General features: G+C 42.7%; 1 protein-coding gene across 6 annotated transcripts in view; it reads left to right on the top strand.

Annotated features, from left to right (window-relative positions):
* LOC141788797 (band 4.1-like protein 1) overlaps nucleotides 1-23,696 on the top strand; it is a 179,923-nt gene that overhangs the window by 147,373 nt on the left and 8,854 nt on the right. For 4 of the 6 annotated variants that reach the window (XM_074667872.1, XM_074667881.1, XM_074667898.1 and 1 more), the window contains 6 exons: nucleotides 3,743-3,829; nucleotides 4,082-5,452; nucleotides 10,381-10,431; nucleotides 14,952-15,296; nucleotides 15,767-15,895; nucleotides 22,589-22,645. In XM_074667872.1, coding sequence (XP_074523973.1) covers nucleotides 3,743-3,829; nucleotides 4,082-5,452; nucleotides 10,381-10,431; nucleotides 14,952-15,296; nucleotides 15,767-15,895; nucleotides 22,589-22,645 — 2,040 coding nt within the window. The remainder of the gene's footprint in view (nucleotides 1-3,742; nucleotides 3,830-4,081; nucleotides 5,453-10,380; nucleotides 10,432-14,951; nucleotides 15,297-15,766; nucleotides 15,896-22,588; nucleotides 22,646-23,696) is intronic. The other 2 variants (XM_074667905.1, XM_074667913.1) reach the window with 2 other exon arrangements.

Genomic DNA, 23,696 nt, shown 5'->3' with positions numbered 1-23,696 from the left:
ACACACCAATCTAGGCTTTCTTTGGAGACATGTTGGGTGGGCTGGAGCGTCTCTGACATACTTGGCGATAACTGACAGGCAGCGCAGAAGAAGCATCACGATGAGATTAGTTTCAAGATGACGTTTTGAAATTTTCTCAACTTCCAGCTCTTCAGAAATGATAATCACTCAGCTTTTCTGTCCTTGATTTCCTGACATTGGCTCTTCCTGCTGGATCAAGCCTTCAAGCTTTGATCACACTTTGGTTTGTAATAATCACTCAGATCGTCGCAGTGTTTGCTGCTGCTGCCTGAACCATTTCCACACAATGTGCCGTCCAGGATGAACAGATTATACCCCAGGAATGTCAAACGCCTGCTGCAGCAAATATAATCTGTTATGTGGCTTACTCCAGGCTGCATGAGGAGAGGGAAGGGATGGGGGAGGATTGGTGTGTGTGTGTGTGTGTGGGGGGGGGGGGGGGGGGGGGGGGGGGGTCTTTCTCTTTGACTGACAGTGAGAGGAGGGGAAAGCATCCGTCCTCTTCTGTGTTCCCTGGAGATTTAGTTGAACTCTACACTTTGATGTAGCTGTTTGCAGAAGTATTTGGTTTGCAAATGACGTCTGATTATGTAACAAGAGCTTGTCGGCTGTCAGGTAGACATGCTTCCTGTTTTTTTTTTATATTAAACCCTCAACCAAGGATATTACTGAATTAACTTCACTGGCTTTTTTGTTTCCAAACTACTGCTGAGGTCAAAATGATTAACTGTTAAACTTGAAGTTTTTTTTTTTTCTGAAATGTCGTGCTGTTAAACAGATCAATGAACTTCTAATGCTGCGGCCACACCAAACCCGAATTGGCGAATTTATTCACGCAAATTGCCTGTAACGCGCCGCGTGAACGCCCCAGTCTGGATGCTGGACTATTTTGACAAGCTGAGGGGCGAACGCGCGTGAGCGCAGCACTGCGCATGTGGAATAGAGAGCCCGTTCATTTAAAGACTGAAAGTCCAAAAGAGCCGCTGAAAAACAATGAGCTGTGGTTTCAAAAGCATGACAGGTGAGTGTGTGAAAGCTTTGGAGATCACAATCAATGCCTGCTGACTCTCCCTGGTAATCCACCGGCCCTGCTTGGCTGTTCCCTGTGACCTCATCCTCGACCCCCCGACCCATGTTCCCGTAGGTCTCCCTGGGGATAATGAAGGGGTGGAGGAAAGAAAGGACCACAGAGAACTTCCATCTTTTCCCTGGCTCTGCCCCTGCCCCGCTCTTTCCTCCTCTCTATCAGGCTCAAAACTCCACTGAGATATACACAGTCAGACTCAGTGATAGCCCATGCAGGCAAATCCAGCTGGGAACGAATGTTTACAGAACTTACCTTCAAAATCTGTCTCCTCAGCAACTTTCACCCAGCCTGCTCCTTTTTTTCCGGTCTCTGTAGAGTACACACGTCGAATCGTATAACTCTGGATGATGACACACCGCACAGATTGTTTTCTCCTCCATCTTCTGGCAGAGTTGGAGCCGGAGCAGGTGGCAGTTCCCCCCCAACGTCATCATGTCAATGATGTCGTGGGGGAATGTCATCGCTGATTACCTGCCACGGCAAGCCTTCACGCGAATTTGCGTCAAAAGTTCAATATTTTCAATTCTGCTGCCCAAACGAGTGAACGCTCCAAACGCACAAACACATCGCGCCAAACGCCTGGCCGAGGCGAATCGGCGTCCAAACGTGCCTTTGCGTTGACTTTGTATGTAATCGCGCTGCAAATTCGCGTTTGGTGTGGCCGCACCATTACACAGCTTTTCTTTTTACCTTATTTTACTTTGGACACTTACATTATTTCACTTTGCACACCGAAACAAAATTATTTCACAAACCAAAGAAACTACCAGGCTCAGATGGCCAGTCAGCTATGTGTCCTTTCTGCTGATCACAGCATACAGTCTTTTATTGGAGCCCGTTCTTCTTTGGCTAATCTTTCCAGCTCCTCCAGATTTCATGCTCTTTTCGCGTGGACCCTGGTCCTTAGTTTAGCCCCCCTTACAGGTTTTCAATGAGATTCAAGCCAGCGCTTCGTACAGGCCTGTGGGTAAGGTTCACTTTGGTTTTCTGGAGCTGGTTCTTCACCAGGAGACACGTTTGTTTTGGTTCGTTATCACGTCTGAGATCTAAGCTCTGTTTTCACCAAGCGGTTCAATTCGGTTTGTCTGGGTCTGGGTGTTTCCTTTGACATGACAGTGTTTCATCTGAAAACGCCAAAACTCAGTGAAAAAAATCTGTGTTTACTCTGAAAACGCTGTAGTAAGCTTACCAGGCCTGCAGTTGGCGCTATAACTGTCTTGTCCAGAAGCCACTAATGGGAATCTCCACAGGAGTAGAGCTGAGCCGATCATCTGGTGTATTGGGGGATGCTAAATTCAAAAGTGGAGCAACAGATGCTCATTTTCTTGAAAGACAATCAGCAGATACAGCAGATTGAGCAGTAGAAGGCGAACATGGAAGTTGGTGAGGATCGCAAAAACGGTACTGTTGTCCTGTTGTATGTGTGAAGCACGAAGCAGTATGTAACGTCAGTGTTTCCACTGAAAACACCGGCTTACTGTTTACACGGCAACGGTGTTGGCAGCGTTCCAGAAAGATTCTATTCTGAAGGTCGTTGGTTGTGTTTTAGGTCGGCTGAAACGCCGTTTCCGTGTAAACGCGAGGCTGAAACGCAACAAAACTTTTGGGTTTCATCCAAACACCGTTATCGTGTAACAGACTTGTCCCGTCCCACTTTTTGGTAGCCTTCTGCTGGGGTGACTGACATACTGATCTGACCTCAGAAGGTGAAGCTTGAAACACTGCAGACTAATACCAGGCGGACACTGCGATTCCGAGGGGATTTCACCACGATTTTGCCGTCACAGACCATGCTGTGTCATCGTGGAAACATCGTAGCGTTGGGATGTCCAGTCGGGAGGTTGTAAGCCGTACAGTGTGAGAACACTCTCGAGGAAGGATTAATTGCTGTTAGTTCTAACGATAATGTTGAGACCTCTCGATCAAACTTCTGGCATGTCAGAAATTTTAGCCGTAGCTCATACAGTGTCACACGCCGACTGACGCCAACAAGTAATTGTGGTTGTCAACAATCTTGGCTGACAGCAGTTGTACAGTATGAGTACACGTCGTAGGGTCAAATAGAGGACGAGTGACAAACCCGGTTGTGCAGTGGGAGCATTTCCCCGACAGTCAGATTTCTAAAATTGCACAGTGTCCAGCTTCACTGAGCCGACTCGTGCCAAACTGTACTGATCCACACTGGTTGCTCGGTCGAAACTGGACTTTTAAAACTTTTAGCTTCCTACTTCTGCTTTGTGAGCATCAACAGTTTTTTTTTTAACTCCAGCCTGAAGTGATTTCTTTAGTTTTGGATGTTCGTGATGCTTTCAGCTCCAGTGACGGCTTAAAGCCTGAGCTGAGGTTGCGATCCTGTGTGTAAAGTGGAGGAGAGTTAATGCAAAGTTAGATCATTTAAGCATCCAAAACAAAACCAGGATGTCTGGAAAAGCTGGGTTCAAAACGCATCGATCTGTGTCACAGCACTTGGGACATTTTTGAAAAAAAACCTCTAAATTTCAGCTGTTAGCCTGTTGCATGATGTGATTTCCTCTGTGTTATACTAATCATTTTTTCACTTGTAGTCTGAGCTCTAACGTCTCTTCTTCCTTCTCCTTTAAACCCTCTCTTCTTCTCCTGCTGCGTGGCGGCCAGCTGCCTGGCCGGGTGGTGGGAAAGGACACAGTTAACAACCTGTCTGTTGAGGGCTTCGTCCAGAAAGCTCTGGTGACTTCACCTGAGGTTGCATCTCTCACTCTTTTTCCTTTAGTGTGTCATTTTATTTCATGTTACAACATCTGTGGTGTAGTGAAATTCACTAAATACTTTGTTTAAGAAAAGACTCATTCCGTAGTGTAGATTCATGGTTTTCAATTTTCACATGGACAGTTTCAGCGTTTATTTTCCTTTTTTGTGTTTTCGCTGAATGTGTAGCTGTTTGCAGCAGCTGTGCTCTGGCATGTCTAACTGTGTCTAATCTATACCAACATGTAGGGCTCTGAAGAGTGGGTATTGATTGAAAAACAAGAAACTTATCAACAGGACCAAGACCAGAAGGCAGAAGAACAGAACAAATCTCTCCCGTATGATTCCTCATGGGAGAAAAAGGAGCTGAGAAAAGACATAGACATTACCAAGATGATAAATAGAGAGGTGACGGGCTATGACAGGAAAGAAATGAAAAGCCATATTGATGAATTTTCATCAGCAAAATCACCCAGAGAGGCAGACGCATGTTCAGAAGCCCAAACAAACAAAAGTCGTTTTTTGGTTCAGTTACCCGAGAACGCAGCGGAGACCAATCAAGGCAGCTTTCAATGTAAACCATCCCAAGCCCCGACTCCTGAGGCAAGCAACGACTCACGCCACATAAAGGAACACAAAGCGTCCAAGCCAAGGAAAAAGAGGAGACCCCAGAGCCTAAACCTGGGAATGCCTGCTGAACTCATCTACAGGAAAGACGACGGCGATTCCTCTGATGAAGAAAACGAAGGCTCAGACTCGGACAATACCCCCGACAAACCTTCAAGAACGGGAAATCATTGTGAGCCATCGCTGGTAGGGCTAATGAAAGGTGATCAGGGGAAGGATCAGCCTGTCAGAGTCAATAAAGACACTAAACAAGAGGAGATAACAGAGGAAGGCAGGGACGTCTACCCCCAAGATGCAGAGAAGGTCAGGAAGAAAGTGAGCCCCATGGTGTCAGCAGATCTCAATCCAGGCTCAGTAAATGGACCTGGAAAACTAGAGCAGGATAGCTCATCAGCTAAAGGGGAGAGCGTTATAAAGGTGCGAGGGAAGGGCTTCATCGACAACAAAGAGCTGGCAGAGGTCAAACTGAGGCAGGTGAGGACCCACGAGAGGAAGATCAGCAGTTCAGGGGCGGATGATATGGAGAGTTTCCTGGGAGACCGAGGTCAGAGGACGTCTCTCCACAGAGTGTCAGGCAGTTTTCAGTCAGAGATCACCAGGATTGTCCCCCTAAAGCCAGAGCGCTCAAAGAGCATGGCCTGCAAGGACGAGAGGGACAGGACCGCACAGGACGAGCCCACACGGCACCTGAGAAGAGAATACCGCTGGTCGGTGGGCTCACCGGACGGGCCCTCGGATCTTAACTGGACTGATGTCTCCACCTTCCATCCGGCCTTCGCAGCAGACCTGGAACACACTGACGACAGCTATCAGTCTGCTCGGGGACCCACGGAGAGTCAGTCGTTCGGCTCAAAGATTTCATCGCTTTCCAAAACGGCTCCCCCAGCCCCGCCTGTGAAAACACAGAAGGCCAGGGAGTCTGGACTTATACTGCGGAACAGCCGTAATGTGGGCAGGGAGCCGAGCCTGGACGCAGCCAAGAAGAGACACTCGGTAACTCTGCTTGGCATCTGCTATTCAGTCATTGGAAACAAAGCATCGCATGAGCTTCAGACAGACTTGCACGCCATTTTTCTTTTCTTTTTTTCTGCGTTTTCAGTGACTTGAAACCCTCATCCATCTTACCTGTTCGTGCCTGCATGGCGAGCAGGCGGAGCGGTATTTTGCTCTGTCTTGTGGCAAAATCCACCCCAAAAGTTTGGACATTCTCCCATATGGTAACCCGATGTACCCCCCTTCCATTGTCCTCAACATACTCCACGCTGTCTGGCAAATCTGTGCAGCTCACCACTGGCTGTGAGAGTAAAAAAGAAAAAAGCTGAAAATCAATACCTCATGTTTTGGTTGTTGCTCTGTCTTTGCCTTCTTGACCCTGTTAGCCTCTCAGATCTTTCCAGCTCATGTTGTTCTCTGTCAGAGAGTGAAACAGAAAGACAAACATTATCAGCATCCTAATCATTTCTGCACAGCTCTGTTACAAAAACTAAAAATTCAAACCAAAAAGAGGGTTAAACATTTATCTTAAGGATGTGAAGTGAACCCATCGTTTGGCACAGACAGGTTTCATGTCCTGAGTCAGAGACAGTTATGAAGGGAACTGGTCAGGGCCCAAAGATTGAAGCAGTTCCCTTAATTGGTGATGATATGTCATTGATCAGATGGTTTATTATCCTCTTCTGGTGCTGCACCATTAAAACAATCCTCTAACAGCACAGAAAGCGGTGATTTGTGATTTGAATGGCTAAATGTGCGCCATGTCTACAACCGTTCCAAACTCTCTGACGTCTGTTGCTCTGACTTCATCTGTGAACAATGTGATAACAACAGTAATAGTGAACTATCAAAAAACAAAAACTTGAACATCATGAGAAAGTTCTTGTTTCTCTTTGACTTAAAGCACCCTAGAGGACACACGTTCCTTATGGTCCACATCAACATCACAAACAGTTTAGTTCATACCAGATCTCTTATCAGTAAACTACAGTGCCGTATTGCATTCACTTTAAATAAATAAATAAAAATCATTTTTTTTACAAGATATTGTCCCATGAAAACAGGAATTTCTGGAAAACTTCAGTGGTTGGTCAAGTGACGTGAGAGTGTCACCAACAATAAGGCAGTTCTCACCCAATTAACAATAGTTTGTAGGGATGGGTACCGAATTAGGTAGTTTTATACCGACCGAATTCTGTCAAAAGTACCGGGTACCGATTTATGTAAAGTCAAAAGGTACCATGTTTAGGTACCTAAATCCATCCTTGTGACTGTGAGGGAGTGGAAGAGAAGGTGATTTTCCATGCTGGACATGAACACAGCATTGAAAGGTTATGTATTGAAGAATAAATATGTTCAATTGAAACAAAAATATATTTTGTTATTCAACAAATTGATAGTTTTTACCTCATTGACACTCAAAAATACTGAAAATTGGTACTGTTGGGTACCGCTACCGATTGCCAGGTACTGGGTATCGGTACCGTGTCATTTCAAATGTGAAAGGTACCCATCCCTAATAGTTTGATGGTCATCAAACGACTCCCATTACCTCAGCCTGAAACCAGCTTTTGCATTAAATACACAAAGTAGAAACTTGATTTAGAATATCAGCAGTCGCTTGTGTTACAGTGAAAAGTGTTACCTTGTTAACTAGTGACCCTCAGCCGACAATCACAGGTACGTTGATCTCAGCAGTTAGCAGTTAGCAGTTAGCACAGTCACTCTTAATTCTGTCTTAACTCCAAAACACCAGTTGAAGCTGGCTCCATGGTGTAGTATTGCTTTTTGAAAGTGAGCACAGACTAACCAGACCTTTTCATGCAGCCAGGAACACTAACTTTGAATGAATGGAGCTAAACGCTGCTTCTGTTGCCCAAAAGCATGTGCAGATATATATACACTATATTACCAAAAGTATTGGCTCACCTGCCTTGACCTACATATGAACTGAAGTGCCGTCCCATTCCTAACCCAAAGGGTTCAACATGATGCCCGTCCACCTTTTGCTGCTATTACAGCTTCAATTCTTCTGGAGAGGCTGTCCTCAAGGTTGAGGAGTGTGTTTATAGGAATTTTTGACCATTCTTCCAAAAGCGCATTGGTGAGGTCACACGCTGGTGGAGAAGGCCTGGCTCTCAGTCTCTGCTCTAATTCATCCCAGAGATGTTCTGTCAGGTACAGGTCAGGACTCTGTGCAGGCCAGTCAAGTTCATCCACACCAGACTCTGTCATCCATGTCTTTGTGGACACAGTGGTGCACAGTCATGTTGGAGGAGGAAGGGGCCCTCTCCAAACTGTTCCCAGAAGGTTGGGAGCATAGAATTGTCCAAAATGTTTTGGTATCCTGAAGCATTCAAAGTTCCTTTCTCAGGAACTAAGGGGCCAAGCCCAGCTCCTGAGAAACAACCCCACACCATAATTCCTCCTCCATCAAATTTCACACATGGCACAATGCAGTCCGAAATCTACCGTTCTCCTGGCAACCTCCAAACACAGACTCGTCCATCAGATTGCCAGATGGAAAAGCGTGATTCATCACTCCAGAGAATGTGTCTCCACTGCTCTAGAGTCCAGTGGCGGCATGCTTTACACCTTTACACCACTGCATCCTATGCTTTGCATTCCACTTGGTGATGTATGACTCAGATGCAGCTGCTCGGCCATGGAAACCCATTCCAAGAAGCTCTCTGCGTACCGTACTTGGGCTAATCTGAAGGCCACAGGAAGTTTGTAGCTGTGTAGCAGCTGACTGGGTGACCTCTTTGCACTATGCGCCTCAGCATCCGCTGACCCCTCTCTGTCAGTTTACACGGCCTACCTACTGGATTTTTTGCAAAGGTGGCATCCAATGACAGTTCCATTCTGGAATTCACTGGCCCATTCTTATCAAATGTTTGTCTGCATGCCTGGGTGCTTGATTTTATACACCTGTGGCCAGGCCAAGTGATTAGGACACCTGATAATGATCATTTCGATGGGTGAGCAAATACTTTTGGTAATATAGTGTATGATGACGTGAATCCTGCTTTTTAGAGGTAGTATCACATAAAAGCAGGGATTTTTTATTAAATTGAATGCAATATGCTGCTGTATTAAATGCATTAACTTCTTTCCTTCAATATTCTGTTTTCTATCCGGCACTTTTGAGGAGTTTGCTTCAGATCTTTGACTCAAACATTTACCAAGTAGGGACCTTTTTCTGGTTCACCTGCAGATTATTGACAGTATGACTGACAAACCTGCTGCCCTTCAAAAATGATACTCTGATCTTTCTTAGATATAGAAACAAATATAAATCAGTTTTTGTCAGAACAAGCCTAGCGTTTGAAAGAAGATGAGGAGGGATTTACATTAACTTCTAACTGGAGAAAGAGGGCGATGCTCTGCATGGACATAAATACTTGAGAAGTTGTTTTTCCGTCTATTCCACCAACTGAACCCTCTGTTCAGCATAAAATCATCTACTGATGAGCAGAGCAACATAACATACCCGCACAGAGGTATGTGCTAACAAGCAGGGGCAGGCCCAAACGAGGTGCCCCGAACAGGCAGAGGACTTACACAAGGAGGTATGAAGTATGTGAGTCCACACTCATATAAATAGCATTTGTTTATTTGTATTCCAAATACAGGATTAAAAACAAAACTGATAAAACCCAAACTAGACTAAATCAAAGCATTGTGTAAAAAAAGTTTGGTGCATGGAAAATAGTACAGTACAAGCTTTCTTTACTTGTATGTTGAAATTCGAAACTTAAGGTTAATTTAGGGGGTTTTTAATTTCGACATACATACTTCACAACTAGCAATAATATCTCCTATCGTGTTCCTTTACAAGAAAACATGAAGCCACATATTGTTATTTGTTACAATCGTGAATTGCATCCCCCCACTCTACCCCCTCACAAAGCGACACATGGGTCCCTCCGTGTGTGGAGCCCCAGCTGGCAGTGAGCAGGCAGACACCACAGCTCAGTGCCTGACACAGTCAGATTTGCTGCTTTCATTTCACTGTTGGTATCATGAGGAGCTTGCACGCGTTTGGCACTGGAATGAAAGAAATCTGAAGTGAATAGACATGACAGCTTTCATCATTCGCCACCTTTTCATCTGAGTCAAGCTCTTGCATATATTGGATTAAACAGGCACGAGAGGAGGTGTTGCGTACCTCTCACCGGCGAGTGACAATCATATCAAGATCAGATTGAAGTGAGGGAGTGTGGGAAAATATGGCGCACGCCTTCAACAAGGAGGACACACTCGCTGTGTCGAATTAAGAGGCTTTGAAATGCATTTGGCACCTTTTATTGGGCATTTAACATTTTATTTGACAACATTTAAACAGTGCCTAGTTGAAATTCAAAGTGTGTAGAGTGGCAACACTTTCTCAGATGGTCAATGAGCGGCTGATGCTCTGCTGAAAACCTGCTCATTATCCAAACAGCATGACTCTCTGGTCCTGTCGACTGGTTTTAACAGATAAATCAGGCTGTAGATCCTCTCTTAGCTGTCCCACCTCTTCTCTTCTCTTCTCTGTCTTATAAATGGCTTTATTGCTGCAGAGCAGTGTTTGAAACATGTGACGCCTCTATTTGACTGGATCTTAACTGGGCCTAGATCAGGTTGAGGTGAGAGTCTCACCAACCTGGGTGTGAGTCATCTTAAAGATATCAAACACTGACTCATTAGCCACCACAGAATGTCTGGCTATATTTAGATTTCCAGCCCTGCTGACAAATGAACCCAGATCCTATTCCAGTTGGAAAAGTCGTGATCAGGACACTTGTGATTTCAGGCCTCAGTCATGCTGTGCTGTGAGGATCTGTTTGTATAGTAGCCTGTCAGTCCACCAGCCACTGCAGCTCACGCTAACCTCTGGATGCTCTGTCTGCTCTTTCTCTGCTCCCTCCTTTCCTTTCCTGCAGGAGCCCGTCTCTACTCCAGCCATTTATGAGGAGCCCTTTGCTGATTTCAAGGTTACTCATTTGTATTAAAACCCTCCTTCATATTCTCCACCCATCATCTCCTTTCCTTCCCTGCTCCCCTCACGGGTAAACTGCATGCTTCCACGCTGACTCCCCTACTTTCATGTGACATTTATAAAGGATAGCCTAAAGCTTTGGAGGGTGGAGTGTTCAAATTTTAGTCGCTACTTTGCTCTTCTCATCCATGATCGCCATCAGACTTTGAAATCAGTCAGAGTTATAAATAGAACTTCTTAGCTTGACTGTTGCAGGCAAAATATAAGTTTTTTTAAGGGCTGTTTAAACGACAACATTTCTCCTGAAAACACAAAAAGGAATCTGTGTTTACGCGCGGATGCTGAGGGACTGAAAATGCTGTAGTGTGCACGCCAGACCTGTTGTTGGCGACAGGCAGAAGCGTCTTTTGGTAGCCCTCCATCAGAATTAAAGGATAAGTTTGGTATATACAGCTTTTACATTGTTTATAGAATGAAGTAGAACAAAATACTCACCCACTCTTCCTAATCCAAGCAGTGCTTCGGGAGATATTTAGATCCAAAATCATGCAGCGGACATCCGTATAATGGGATCCATAGACAGCGCCGCTCCTGAAACTGCATCAATCGTCCAAAAACTCGTGTTTTTACCAATATTCCATCATGGTCCGCCCTGGGTTAGTCCTCTGCTGCAGTCTGTGTCACTCCAGACAGTGCTGTGTGGCTGTACTGACCTCTGAACTCACGAAGACTCTGGCTGTTTTCGAATTCACATACTATACTAGCAGTGCCTACTGATTCGACCAAAATGCAGTATGCAGTATGCAGTATGCGAACAAATGTCAGAGTTGTAGTATGAGAAAAACACCCGGATGATGTACTGAATCTGGAAAAATCCACAGTATGCATCGGACCAGTCTGCTTCGCATACTGTTACCCACAATGCAATGCGCCTGGTCCCACATCAGAAGTGAAAATGTCAAAGGGTGGAGCAACAACAAGTAGCAGAGGAATAAAAATATAAGAGCCATTTCTTTTTTTATCTTTAAATCCTCATCATCTCCACCACTGAAAGTTAATATAAAATGCTCTCTCTGGCAATATATTTGCAGATAAGTTACTCGTGGTTCGTTTAATTTCTACATTTTCAATAAAGGTTTTTGGGGAAAAAAAGTCAGCCAACTTCCGTTTTCTTCTAACTGAAAACCAGCGTAGCATACTACAAAAATTAACCCAACTGAACAGTCATATTACAAACTGCTTATTAAAGTAGTATGTAGTAGGCAGTGCCTACTACATACTACTTTAATAAGCAGTATGTAGTAGGCGAATTCGAAAGCATGCTCTGTTTACGATTACCCCTCCGCACATGCGCAGTGCGGCTCATTGTTTCAGGGGAAGACGGCAGGCAACATGACGACGCACAGAGGGGCAAACGTAAACAGAGGCTGTTTTCGAATTCGCATACTATACTAGCAGTGCCTACTGATTCGACCAAAATGTAGTATGCAGTATGCAGTATGCGAACAAATGTCAGAGTTGTAGTATGAGAAAAACACCCGGATGACGTACTGAATCGGGAAAAATCCACAGTTTGCATCGGACCAGTCTGCTTCGCATACTGTTACCCACAATGCAATGCGCCTGGTCCCACATCAGAAGTGAAAATGTCAGAGGGTGGAGCAACAACAAGTAGCAGAGGAATAAAAATATAAGAGCCATTTCTTTTTTTATCTTTAAATCCTCATCATCTCCACCACTGAAAGTCAATATAAAATGCTCTCTCTGGCAATATATTTGCAGATAAGTTACTCGTGGTTCGTTTAATTTCTACATTTTCAATAAAGGTTTTTGGGGAAAAAAAGTCAGCCAACTTCCATTTTCTTCTAACTGAAAACCAGCGTAGCATACTACAAAAATTAACCCAACTGAACAGTCATACTACATACTGCTTATGAAAGTAGTATGTAGTAGGCAGTGCCTACTACATACTACTTTAATAAGCAGTATGTAGTAGGCGAATTCGAAAACAGCCAGAGTCTTCGTGAGTTCAGAGGTCAGTACAGCCACACAGCGCTGTCTGGAGCGACAGGCTGCTGCAGAGGACTAACCCTGAGCGGACCATGATGGAATATTAGTGAAAAACACGAGTTTTTGGACGATTAATGCAGTTTCAGGAGCGGCGCTGTCTCTGCCCCAATGAATCCCATTATAATGGGATTCATTGGGATTCATGGGATTCATTGGGACGTCTGTATATATACGGACGTGCGCTGCACGATTTTGGATCTAAATATCTCCTGAAGCACTGCTTGGATCAGGAAAGCCTTCTGGGTGAGTATTTTGCTCTACTTCATTCTATAAACAACGTAAAAGCTGTATAAACCGAACTTATTCTTTAAGGTGGGCTGATCGCTGATTGCAGAAGTGTTGCAACAGGTGCACATTTTATCAAAAGGCAGTTAGCATCACCAAAACAACACAGTAGTTTGCCAGTGTTATTGTCGTTGTCCAGTTTGGGCATAGTCATTTAAGCTGCCGCAGTGAGAGTGTAACGTGCAAAGTGGAGCATGAGGTCAGCGTTTCAGCTGCAGACTGTTTCAGAAAAATTCGAGGTAGTTTTCAAATGTGGTTAAAACAAAGCAGCAATCTCTGGTCTAAGAATATGAGACAGAGCGGAAGTGCTAAAATCTGCAAGACTATGTCCATGTTTATACAGTCTATGGTTGAAATGCAACAATACCTTTGTCTTTCATCCTAAAACCAGTGATGTGTAAATGGCCCCTGACTTCAATCTAACGTACTGTTGCAGCTGTTATTGATGTTAAAAGAGGGTCATGACTATAACTTTACTGCCTTGTGGCTCCAGTTTGATGAGATGAGCTTGGTCTTTGAAGAGGCTGTGAGGAGGATCTTTTTAAGTTTGACTTCAGCTTCACCTTTTGTCTGCATGCCAAAAGGTGGTCACACGCACACTGTCTCAAAGACTTAACACAGTGAGTGTTTGTTTTGGAATGAATGGAGATCAGATCGTCTGTTTAACTCTCCTTTTCTGTTCAAGAAAACTTTTGGTCAGGTATATATCAAAAGCTAGGTAGAGCTACACTTTGAAATGTGACAAAGTAAAATTTGACAGTTTGTACCGTTTATATAGTTAAGTAGCCATTTAGCTCAGGTGGCAGCTGGGTGCCCTTAGACATGTCTGTAATGTGTAACGTTAGTGAATCCTGGTTATGTCCTGCCAGTCATCTACCAAGCAGAGCTAACGTAACCTCAATCTTCATTTTATTGATAGACTCTCAAGTTTGAACAGATCACTGCAATATAACTGCTGACTGTGGGTTACACACCAGCACAAACAGTCCAGCCCTTAGCCTTCAGCTTCTGTTTCAGCATTTACCTTGTGTTTTAGCCTTTTGCTCATGTTTTAGCTTTTAGGCCCTGCTTGAGCCTTTCGCCCATGTTTTAGTTTGGGGCTCAAATTTTAGCCTTTAGCTTGTGTTTCAGTCTGTCAGTCCTGTTTTAGCCCTTAGCTTGTGTTGAAACCTTTTGCTTGTGATTCAACCTTTAGGTCATGTTTTGGCCTTTTGCTCATGTCTTAGCCTTTAGCCTGTGTTTTAGTGGCAAACTCAGGTTCTAGTTTTTAGCTCCTGTCTTAGCCTTTAGCTTGCGTTTCAGCCTTTAGCTTGCGTTTCAGCCTTTAGCTCATGTTTTGGCCTTTTGCTCAGAGTCTTAGCCTTTAGCCTGTGTTTTAGTGTCAAACTGTGGTTCTAGCCTCTAGCTAGTGCCTCAGCCTTTTGCCTGTGCTTCAGCCTTTAGCCCATGTTTTGGGCCTTTAGCTTGTGTCTTAGCCTTTAGCTTGTGTTTCAGACTATCAGTCTTTGTGTCTTGTGGTTTTAAGAAACTTATCTTTAAGTCCAAAGAGCAGAAACTACAAGAATAAATAAGAGAAATTTTTAGGTTTATTTAGAAACTGTGCTTTAGGGCGTGAAGTTTATATAAAATAATTCTGTCACTGAACCTTGCCTTAAATTAAGATTTGCTCATGTTCTGAACAGCCTTAGAGACATAATGGAATCAGCACAGTTATTAAACTTCAACTCAAACAATTTGTAGTTGAACCCTCTATTTTATACTCCTCAGTGATCTCAAACAGATCCACCAACCAGGAGAAAAGTCTGACTCAAATCACATCACGTCTTTAAAATGACTCTATTATCTCTTAGTCATGTCATCTCTCTCCTTGTGTACCAGACTCTGATTTCAGAGCCAAAGTTTTCATCCCCCTCTTCTTCAGGTCTTCATCGTTTAACTTTGCACTCGGGTAGTTCTTGTCAGTGCCAGTGACGTCTTCATTGGATTTGAGATAGTCTGTTTCTCAAATCCATGAATCCCAGAAGTTACCGCCTTCAAACATCAGGATGAAACATCCTTAAGCCCTCCTCTCCGTCCCCGACCCCGCGTCATTCTCATCACACATCCATGCTGTCGTTATTTATCCTTTGAGTGGTGATCCTCTATGTTTGCCCGCTCCAGAAGGAGCTCGGGGACAGGAGACCCCAGCCGATCATGACCTCAGAGGAGGAGCAGGAGCGAGACACGGTGGCCTGCATGAGGGAAACCCACCTGGGCATCGAACGCAAGTGCTCCAGCATGACGGTCAGCTCCACCTCCAGCCTGGAGGCCGAGGTGGACTTCACCGTCATCATGGACCTCCACTCCGGCTCCGAGGACTTCTCCAAGGGCGGGATGGAGCACGGAGAGAAGGAGCGTCAGCCTGAGGTGGGCCGGGAGGACTTTGAGGAGACCTCCAGGTTCTACTCAGCCCGTCTCATGGGCTCCCGGGACAAGTCTCCCATGGACGAGAAGCTTCCTGACATGGTAACCCATCATGAGGTAGACAGAAAAATGTCCTCATCCTTCATCACCATCATCATCCTCTGGATTCATCCTGCCTGGCTGGACGCTTTAACTTTTGTTGTCAAACCATTTTTCTTTTGGTTCCTTTTGTTCTTTTTCTTTGACTTTCCCAACAAATCATTTCATTATTTTTTATTCCTGTATGGTTAATTTATTTGTTCTTTCTGAAAGGATTTTGTTTTCATTTGATGAGTGTTTTTTATTCAGCTCCCCCTGCTCCTGCTGCAGCATTATCATTTGCATAGTGTTGTCAAGCCACATTACCCAGTAAAAGAGCTCTATCTCTGTTTGTTCTCCAGTGTGGACTTTGTCCAAATACTTAAGAATGCTGCTGGATAACATCGGAGTATCCTACAGAGGGTCTGAAGAGGTCTGGTTGTGGATGAAGTGTTGGATGTTTTTCTGACTCAGCTCCACTGTTTGTGTTTCAGCCTCCTGTGGCTAAAAAAGACCCCAGTGCTGTCAGCATGGCCCACATGCTGAAGAGGTCCGACACCAAGACAGAGCACCAGACCAACGGATCAGAGATCCATCCGAACATTGTGAATGTCTCACCTCAGGTACAGTGACTGTTACCGCTGCTGTATTTCATAGACTGGAGTCTTTGAATTTGCTTGTGTATGGTTGGAGGGGTTTCTGATTTTGAAAATGTTTATAATATCCCAAATAATAGATTACAGACACAACATGTGCACACGTGCCAGAGGTTCTCTTTCCAGCAGGACAGAGACAATAATATACCTTCACAGGATCATCTGATGCATTCTTGTCAAATTGAATCCAAACATTGTATTTTATTTGAGATCTGTGACAAGGATGAATCTGTCCCTTAGTGAGATCAGCATCATGCTGGTAAACCCAAATCTCAAAACCTAAATATGAAATATCCAGCCAATCAATCATCTTATGGATTTCTCAGATCCCCTTTCCCTTACTATGTTTCCAGTCTACAAAATAAAATTGTCCAAGCCATTGCTGTGCAAAAAGACACTAAGGCCATTAAACAGATTACATGTATATATAAGTACTAGAAACAGAAATTGACAGAAGTAATGTTTATGTATTGCTGTCATTGTAGATATATACAATCTGATTACAACAATCCTAAAATGAATTGGTTTTTACTTGTGTCAGTGGCTCATTGTTATCTCATCACAAAGGCATAATATGCAGGCCCTTTGTGGCTGTTCAATATTAAAATGAATAACATTTCATGTGAAATGTTTGTTTTGAATCTAGCATCCAAATTCTAAAAGAAATCATACTCAAAGGATGAATTCTGAACAAATCTTTAAAGGTTCCCTGATATACAAGATATGTATCCTGATTCTACCACAGTAACCCAACCTGTTAATTGAACAACTTTACCGGTCTCAGAATTTGATGATTTTTTTCCCACTTTGAGAATATATATGTGGCCAAATAATTTGTAAGTATTTTAGGTGTACATCAACTGTAAGTTGGTCAGACACATCTCTAAAGAATTGAATTTATTGAAAAAATCATTAAAAAAACTTTTTTTCCAGTTAAAATTCAATAACTTCTTTCAATTGTAATACTTAGCTTTACATTTTATTTTAAAAGATGCACCAGACTTCAGTGAAGGTGATTTGACCCAATTTGATGATTTATTATTTGTGTTTGAATAAGTTTTGGGGTAAAGTGTGCACCCTGGCTCACACCTATGGCAATGATCATAAAATAGGTCATAGTACAGGCCCTGGATGACTTTTGGATTTTCTAAAGGTATATTCTTGGGAGTCTCTGGGTGTACTACAAATACCACACAATAAACCAAAAATTGGGCTGTGGGCAAAATTACATGTATTGTGAAAGAGGTCCTTTACTGGACGTTGGAAAGGGATGGGAATCAAAAACTGTATCCTGTTGAGAATCAGTAAGAATCAAACCATTAACATCATTAGCCTTTGGGCTTAACGATTCCCTCATCGATTCTCTTCACCAGTGAATCCCAACCAGAGGTACACATGCCCAGAGGGGTACACAAACACATTACACAACTAGTTTCCCCAGGGAGACCATAACCTGTGACACAGTTGCACCAAAATCGAAACAGATGCTTACCTGCAGCCAGGCAAATATGAAAGACAGCAAGCTCAAGTGCTCAAATGCTAACATGCGTGGGAAAATTGCACTGATATGCTAGCTGTTAGCATTTATTGGTATAACTTAAGCTTCATAGCATTTCAACTTCAATCACAGAGACATATCAAAGTTACTAAAGGTTAGTAAAAATACCTAAAACTCTAAATGTTAGAACATTAACTGAAGAAAAGTTACGTATAAGCTCACTTTGTAGTATACTACACTGGTTTTGGAAGGCGGAGCTACAGCTGATGGATTTTTTTTTTTTTTAACCTTTATTATAAATGTACAAAACAAACTTTGGGTAGATCTTGACATTGTATTTTGTTAATCATATCACAGCAGAAACATCGTATATGATTTTTAATCTTAAACCAAAAGTTCTATAATTTATTTTAAAAAAATCTGGAAGGGATTGAGTTATTATTTTTATAGCTGATGGAAAAACTGCTTCCATTTAATCCACATATGGTTTAAAAATGTGAATTAGCTTTAAGTAAATACCTCTTTTACGATTAGAAGTGACAAGATTTACCAGTGTTTCTTTAGCATCACTTCACTTCTAGCTCACAGACCCTCTTACGCTAATATTATTGTGCTGTAGTAATAAAACCAACTCATTCCAGTAGATGGCAGTAATTCACCAAAACCTGCCACCTGCATTGACAAACAGCTTTAGCGTATGTATGCTGGGTAGACTGGTCCGTTGCATACAGAGAAATTTTCCTGTATCAGTAGGACATCCAGGGATTTTTAGTATACTGCAGATTTTTCAAGTTTTCACATACTACTTACTAGAGACTGAATTTCAGCCAAAATGGTAGGCACTGCTGGTGTAGTAGGCGGTTTGGGAAACAGCCAGAGAGTGCGGCAGGAAAATTTCTCAGTTTTCAATGGACTAGTCTACCTGGCATACTGTTTGTCACAATGCACTGCGCTAACGCCGTTTGTCTATGCAAGTGGCAGGTTTTGGTGAATTACTGCCATCTACTGGAATTAATCAGCATCATAATTACAACACAACACCAACGTTAGACCATCAATGAGATAAAAGTGAAGTGATGTTAAGAAACACCAGTAAATCTTATCACTTCCAGTTGTAAAAGAGGGGTTTACTTCTACAAATTCATTAGCCCATATAAACCACTAATTCACTTTTTAAACCATACATGGATTATATAGAAGTGGTTTTTACATCATCTGTAAAAAATAAAAATAACTTCCAGATTTATTTTCAGTAAACAATATAACTTTGGTATAAGATTAGAAATAAAGAATGATGATTCTGTTTGATATGATTGACAAAGTAACCAAATGCCAAGATCTGCCAATTGCTTATTTTGTGCATTTATATTAAAGGAAAAAACTCAACATCAGCTGTAGTTCCGCCTTCCGAAACCTGAGTAGTTTACTACAAAACAGACCCAACAGAACAGTCATACTACATACTACAAGCAAAACCAGTAGGTAGTATGTAGTGTCTACTACATACTACATTCACTTGTAGTATGCAGTAGGTGGTTTGGAAAACAGCCTGTGAGAGCTGCTGTGATAATTTAACACACCTGCTCCTTCTTCACACCTGAGACCTTGTAACACTAACGAATCACATGACACAGGGGAGAGAAAATGACTGAGGGCTCAATTTGGGCATTTTTACTTAGGGGTGCACTCACCCCTCAGTGACACTTTGAAGTGACATCACTGCCAGTGGTTTAGACATTAATGGCTGTATATTGAGTCATTTTGAGGCAACAATAAATTCACACTGTTATATAAGCTGTAAACTGACTACCTTTCATTTTGTCAAGGTGTCATCTCTTTCAAACATATACTTGAACATCTGCAGCAATGTGATGGGTGTTCTCACTTTAGTGAGATACTGTAAAAGCAGCAAGGTTTCAGACAACTTGGAACAATGCTTAAACCACTTCAAGACACTAGATGGCATACTTGAGTCAACGGTATATGGAATAGAATAGAACTGTATTGTCATTGGAAAAAGTACAACAAAATTGAATCCACTGTAGCAATCAAGAAAACAATAGGAAGTAAGTGTATAGAAAGTGCAAAAACGTCCATAAGAAATTAGATGATGTCAGTTTGTCCATCATTGTCCAGTTCAGCCAGCCTCCACCTCCACAGGGTCCAGCACTGAGCTTCTTCAGTCATGCTCCATCTCTGTCTCTTGTATCCTATCTGCTCACAACAGGTGAAGTTCTTCCAATGTGGTGTTGGTGTCTGGTGTTAGCTCTGTTAGCCATGTCTGTGAATAGCATGATGCTACTCTGCCCTCTGGTATTCCTTCTGTTGCTGGGTTAGCACAGCTAGCTCGTCCATCTTATTGGAGATAGATCTTACTTTCACACATGATGGATGGAAGGACAGGCCGATGTCGTCACTTCTTAGTTTCCTATTCCTCACCTTGTGGGAAGACATTAGGCCTTGCACCAGTTAGCATTGACATGCTACATTCTGCTAACACCTGAGTTCACATGTAAACAATGTGGCCATGGTTACATGTAGAGGGCATATATAACAGCACATTAACGTCACATTACATGCAGTTTTTACTTATTTCTGCATATTTATGCCCATAGATATCAAGATCCAGTTATCAATGACATATTTATTCACTTAAGAAAACTCAATTTAACGTTGTTGACACAGAAAACCTGTAAAGCTACTTTATGTACAGATAAAATTCAAAAGAGTAATGAGGGAATCAATAAAGAATGGGATCGATAAGCAGGAATGGTAAGGGCATTGGAATCGATAAATCTATCAATACTCGTCCCTAGTGTTGGATCCCATCAGTCCGCTGACAGATTCACTTCAGTCATGTAAAATCTTGGCAGGGCTCTATGGTTGGACTTGATTAAAAAGAAGAGCCCTTTCTCTGTGCTTTAGTGATGTAGAAAATATTCCCTGGATGGGGGAGACGTAATTATGGAGTGATTAGAGTATTGACAGTGCATTAATGAGGATGATGAAAGCAGGTGTGAATCTAATTCATCTCTCTAGGCAAAGATTTCAGAGCTGGCTGGCTCTCCCACAGGTGCCTTATTAAAATGTGATTATTGCAGAGCTTTTCAGCCATTCAGCCAATTGGCTGAATGGACTCAGGCCCCTCATGGGGAGCCTTTGAAGTGTCACATCACTGCTGAGTCAGAGATCCCACAGTATGACAGTCGCCTCTGCCCGCATGTGCATCTGCATCCAGTGTAGAGTGACATGATTGGTCTCCGGCACCAGTGCTCCTCTGCCAGCAGAGGGAGCCATGCAATGACTGTCAAGTCTCCTGATTGCCGCCAGCAGTCTGGCCTGAAATCTGGGAAGCCCTGCCAGATTGTAGTTAAAGGAATTTGTTCAGCTTTGGGATTACTTTCAGGAACAATTCATCAAGTGAACACACGCTGAGCTGAATGGACAGAAACTATGGCTGTGTGTGTGCTGTCAATGAGAAACCTCTGACAATGAATCTGGCAAAAGTTTGCATTCACTCCTTCTGGAGAGGGCCTCAGTGATTTACATGAGTCTCTTAATTTTCTGTTTTATATTACTTCATGTGGCCGACACCACAAATTATCTGATTCAAACTAGAGAGCTTCCACATGTAGAGAACGACACATCCACTTGTTGTTTGTGGTGAGAAGTTTTCTCAAGCAATTAAAAACAAATTAAACACACTCAGCCCGGCACCAGTGCTAATTCTCTCCCCTTTCTAAAAACTACACATGCTTCATAGCACAAATTCAGGATTCAAGCCATGGTCAAAATCTACACTACTGGTAAGAAGTTTTAGAACACCTGTCTCTCCAGCTTTTATCCAAATTTAATCAGAAAAAGTTCAAGTCCAATAAATGATACAAAAATAAGTGTTGAACTTCCAGAAGTAAATAAAGAAGGTAAGGTTACCTAAAACTGGAGAATAACGAACATTTAATAATTCTACGGAGTGTCCCTTTAACAGCTGAAAGATGTTTTTAAGAGATGGAAATAGATTAAGCCTTGAAAGTTGGTGCTACTAATTCCTACAGTTGTCCCAAGTTTTCCTGATTCCTTCCAACCATCTGTGGGTATAAAAGTAGAGCTAAACACAGCGTGGAACCAGACCCTCATGGTGAACATCGTTATTCTGCAGAAAGTCGTGTAACGTTTTAAAAATGAGCATGAAAAGAAAATTCATGCAGAAAGACAGAGGATCAGAAGATTTACAGAAACAGGTCTTTACCACAGAGACATGAAGTCAAAGAAAGTCATGGTGAGCTCAGTGAGGAACAAAAGCTGAAGGAGGCTAAGGAAAGGATGCTTCCTCAGAGAGGGACATCAGATGTGAAAATGGAGGAGGAAGGATGATGGTTGGGGGCTGCTTAGCTGGATCCAGGATCTGGGACTTTGGTTATCCAGGGTGTTGTAAAACTTTTGACCAGTAGTCCTTATAACATATGAAGGTCAAGCATACTGAGTCTTTTTTCCTGCAAGGTGACAGGAAGTATTAAGCACAATTAACACCGTCACTGCAGGGAAAGTAGGAGTGTGTTTGAGCGGGAGGTGTTTGATAAATCAAACAGACTTTGATCAATGTCTGAAAACCTCTAAAAACTTTGTTTAAAAAGTTTTTTGTTTGTTTGTTTTGCCAAAATAGTGTTGATTGCTGATTTTATCAGCTTATTTATTAAAAAAAACACATTACAATGTGTCATAGATTTTTAAACAGATTCTCAAAAGTGAAGCCAGAACTATGGAGCTGGAGCTGCCCCTGGTGGCTGGCTGTGGTATAGGTCATAAAGCCTTCTTCTTACATTATTACAGACACACTTACCACTGAGTTAGCTAACATATGGGAGCAAACTGTGAAGAGGTAGAAAGGTTTAAAAGGAGAGATGGTCACATTATTTTAGGTCCACTGTATGAAAATGGGGCTGCACAGTGGCACAACGGTTAGTGCTGCAGCCTCACAGAATGAATGAATGTATGAAAATGTTTCAGCATGAATAGCTTTCTGTTTTTGATGTGAGCGTCATCTATCCAGAGAAATAACACTCTGTCTCCTTGGTGTAGCAGGACGTATGTGTTGTAGGACGTTAACAGAGACTCCTCCAGCTGATCTTATTGTTACTGATCCTGCATTTTGTGTCCTTCAGAACTTCAGCCCACGGAAAGCCGCTGCTCCTCCTGCCCCTAAAGAAAATGGCTCCCCTGTGAGTATCTCAACAGATGCAATACATCAGCGTGACAGGATGTGTCTGTGTGTGTGTGTGTGTGTGCATCTGTGCCTGTGCCTGTGTTTGTGTTTGTGTGCCGTTGCAGAATGAGAAATACCAACCTGCAGCCCTGACCTTTCCTAAGTGTCCTGTTTAACATGTATTACACAAAAAAACATGCCTGCACCGTGTTTGTGCTGTGATTTTTTTTGAGTTGGCTTTTTTTTTTTGGGGGGGGGGGTTATGCTTTTAATCAGAGAGAAGAGGACAGTGGATAGAGCAGGAAACAGGGGGAGAGTGGGAAGTGACATGCAGGAAATCAACCCCCTGAATCTGATTTTTTGGGCTCAAATGTGACCTGTATCTGATTTGTTTCTGACAGAGTGAACAGCACACTGAATCTGAACTTTTCAAATCAGATTCAGGCCACTTTCAAATGTGGTACTAAATCAGATACAAACCTGTTTTTTTTTTAATGCGACCGTGGTCTGAACAGCCAGGTCGCATTTAATGCGACTTTGACGTCATTCTACAGCAGCAGTTTACCTCAGGGCAAATGTTTTCAAAGTCACTTCATGGACAGAACATAATTAGAGGTTAATATAGACATGATTATTAAAAAGTGTATGCTTTTTAAAAAAATAAATAAAGAGTTTGAGTTATTTATCCAGCTACAAGCTTGATTAAACAATGCAAAGGAGGAGTGATGAGAAAAAGTGAGAGAGCGCTGGGGGGATCGACTGGCGTCTCCATTACACACACAATAAAGGATTAAGGTGAATGAATCGTACGTTTGTATTATGATCTCTAACAAACTTAGTTTATTAACACTGCGCCGACTTTTTGAATGGTGTGATCAGGCTAAAATAACAGTTTACAGGACGCAGAGACTCCGATGATCCACTGCTGTCCATCTCATCCATACGTATTTTGCGCGCTGCTGTACTTTCCTACGAGACAGCGTCAGTCAGAGATCCGTCTGCTCCTGTCTGATCTGCCCTCAGACAAACTACAAAACATCAGAACAGATGACAAAACTGAGCTGTTC

Source organism: Halichoeres trimaculatus, unplaced genomic scaffold (genome assembly GCF_033239565.1).
Source record: "Halichoeres trimaculatus isolate MK-OKI-2021-1 unplaced genomic scaffold, fHalTri1.1 fHalTri1_scaffold_1, whole genome shotgun sequence".
Classification (NCBI taxonomy): domain Eukaryota; kingdom Metazoa; phylum Chordata; class Actinopteri; order Labriformes; family Labridae; genus Halichoeres; species Halichoeres trimaculatus.
The sequence above is the reverse complement of the archived record's forward strand: the minus strand, read 5'-3'. Positions and strand labels throughout refer to the sequence as shown.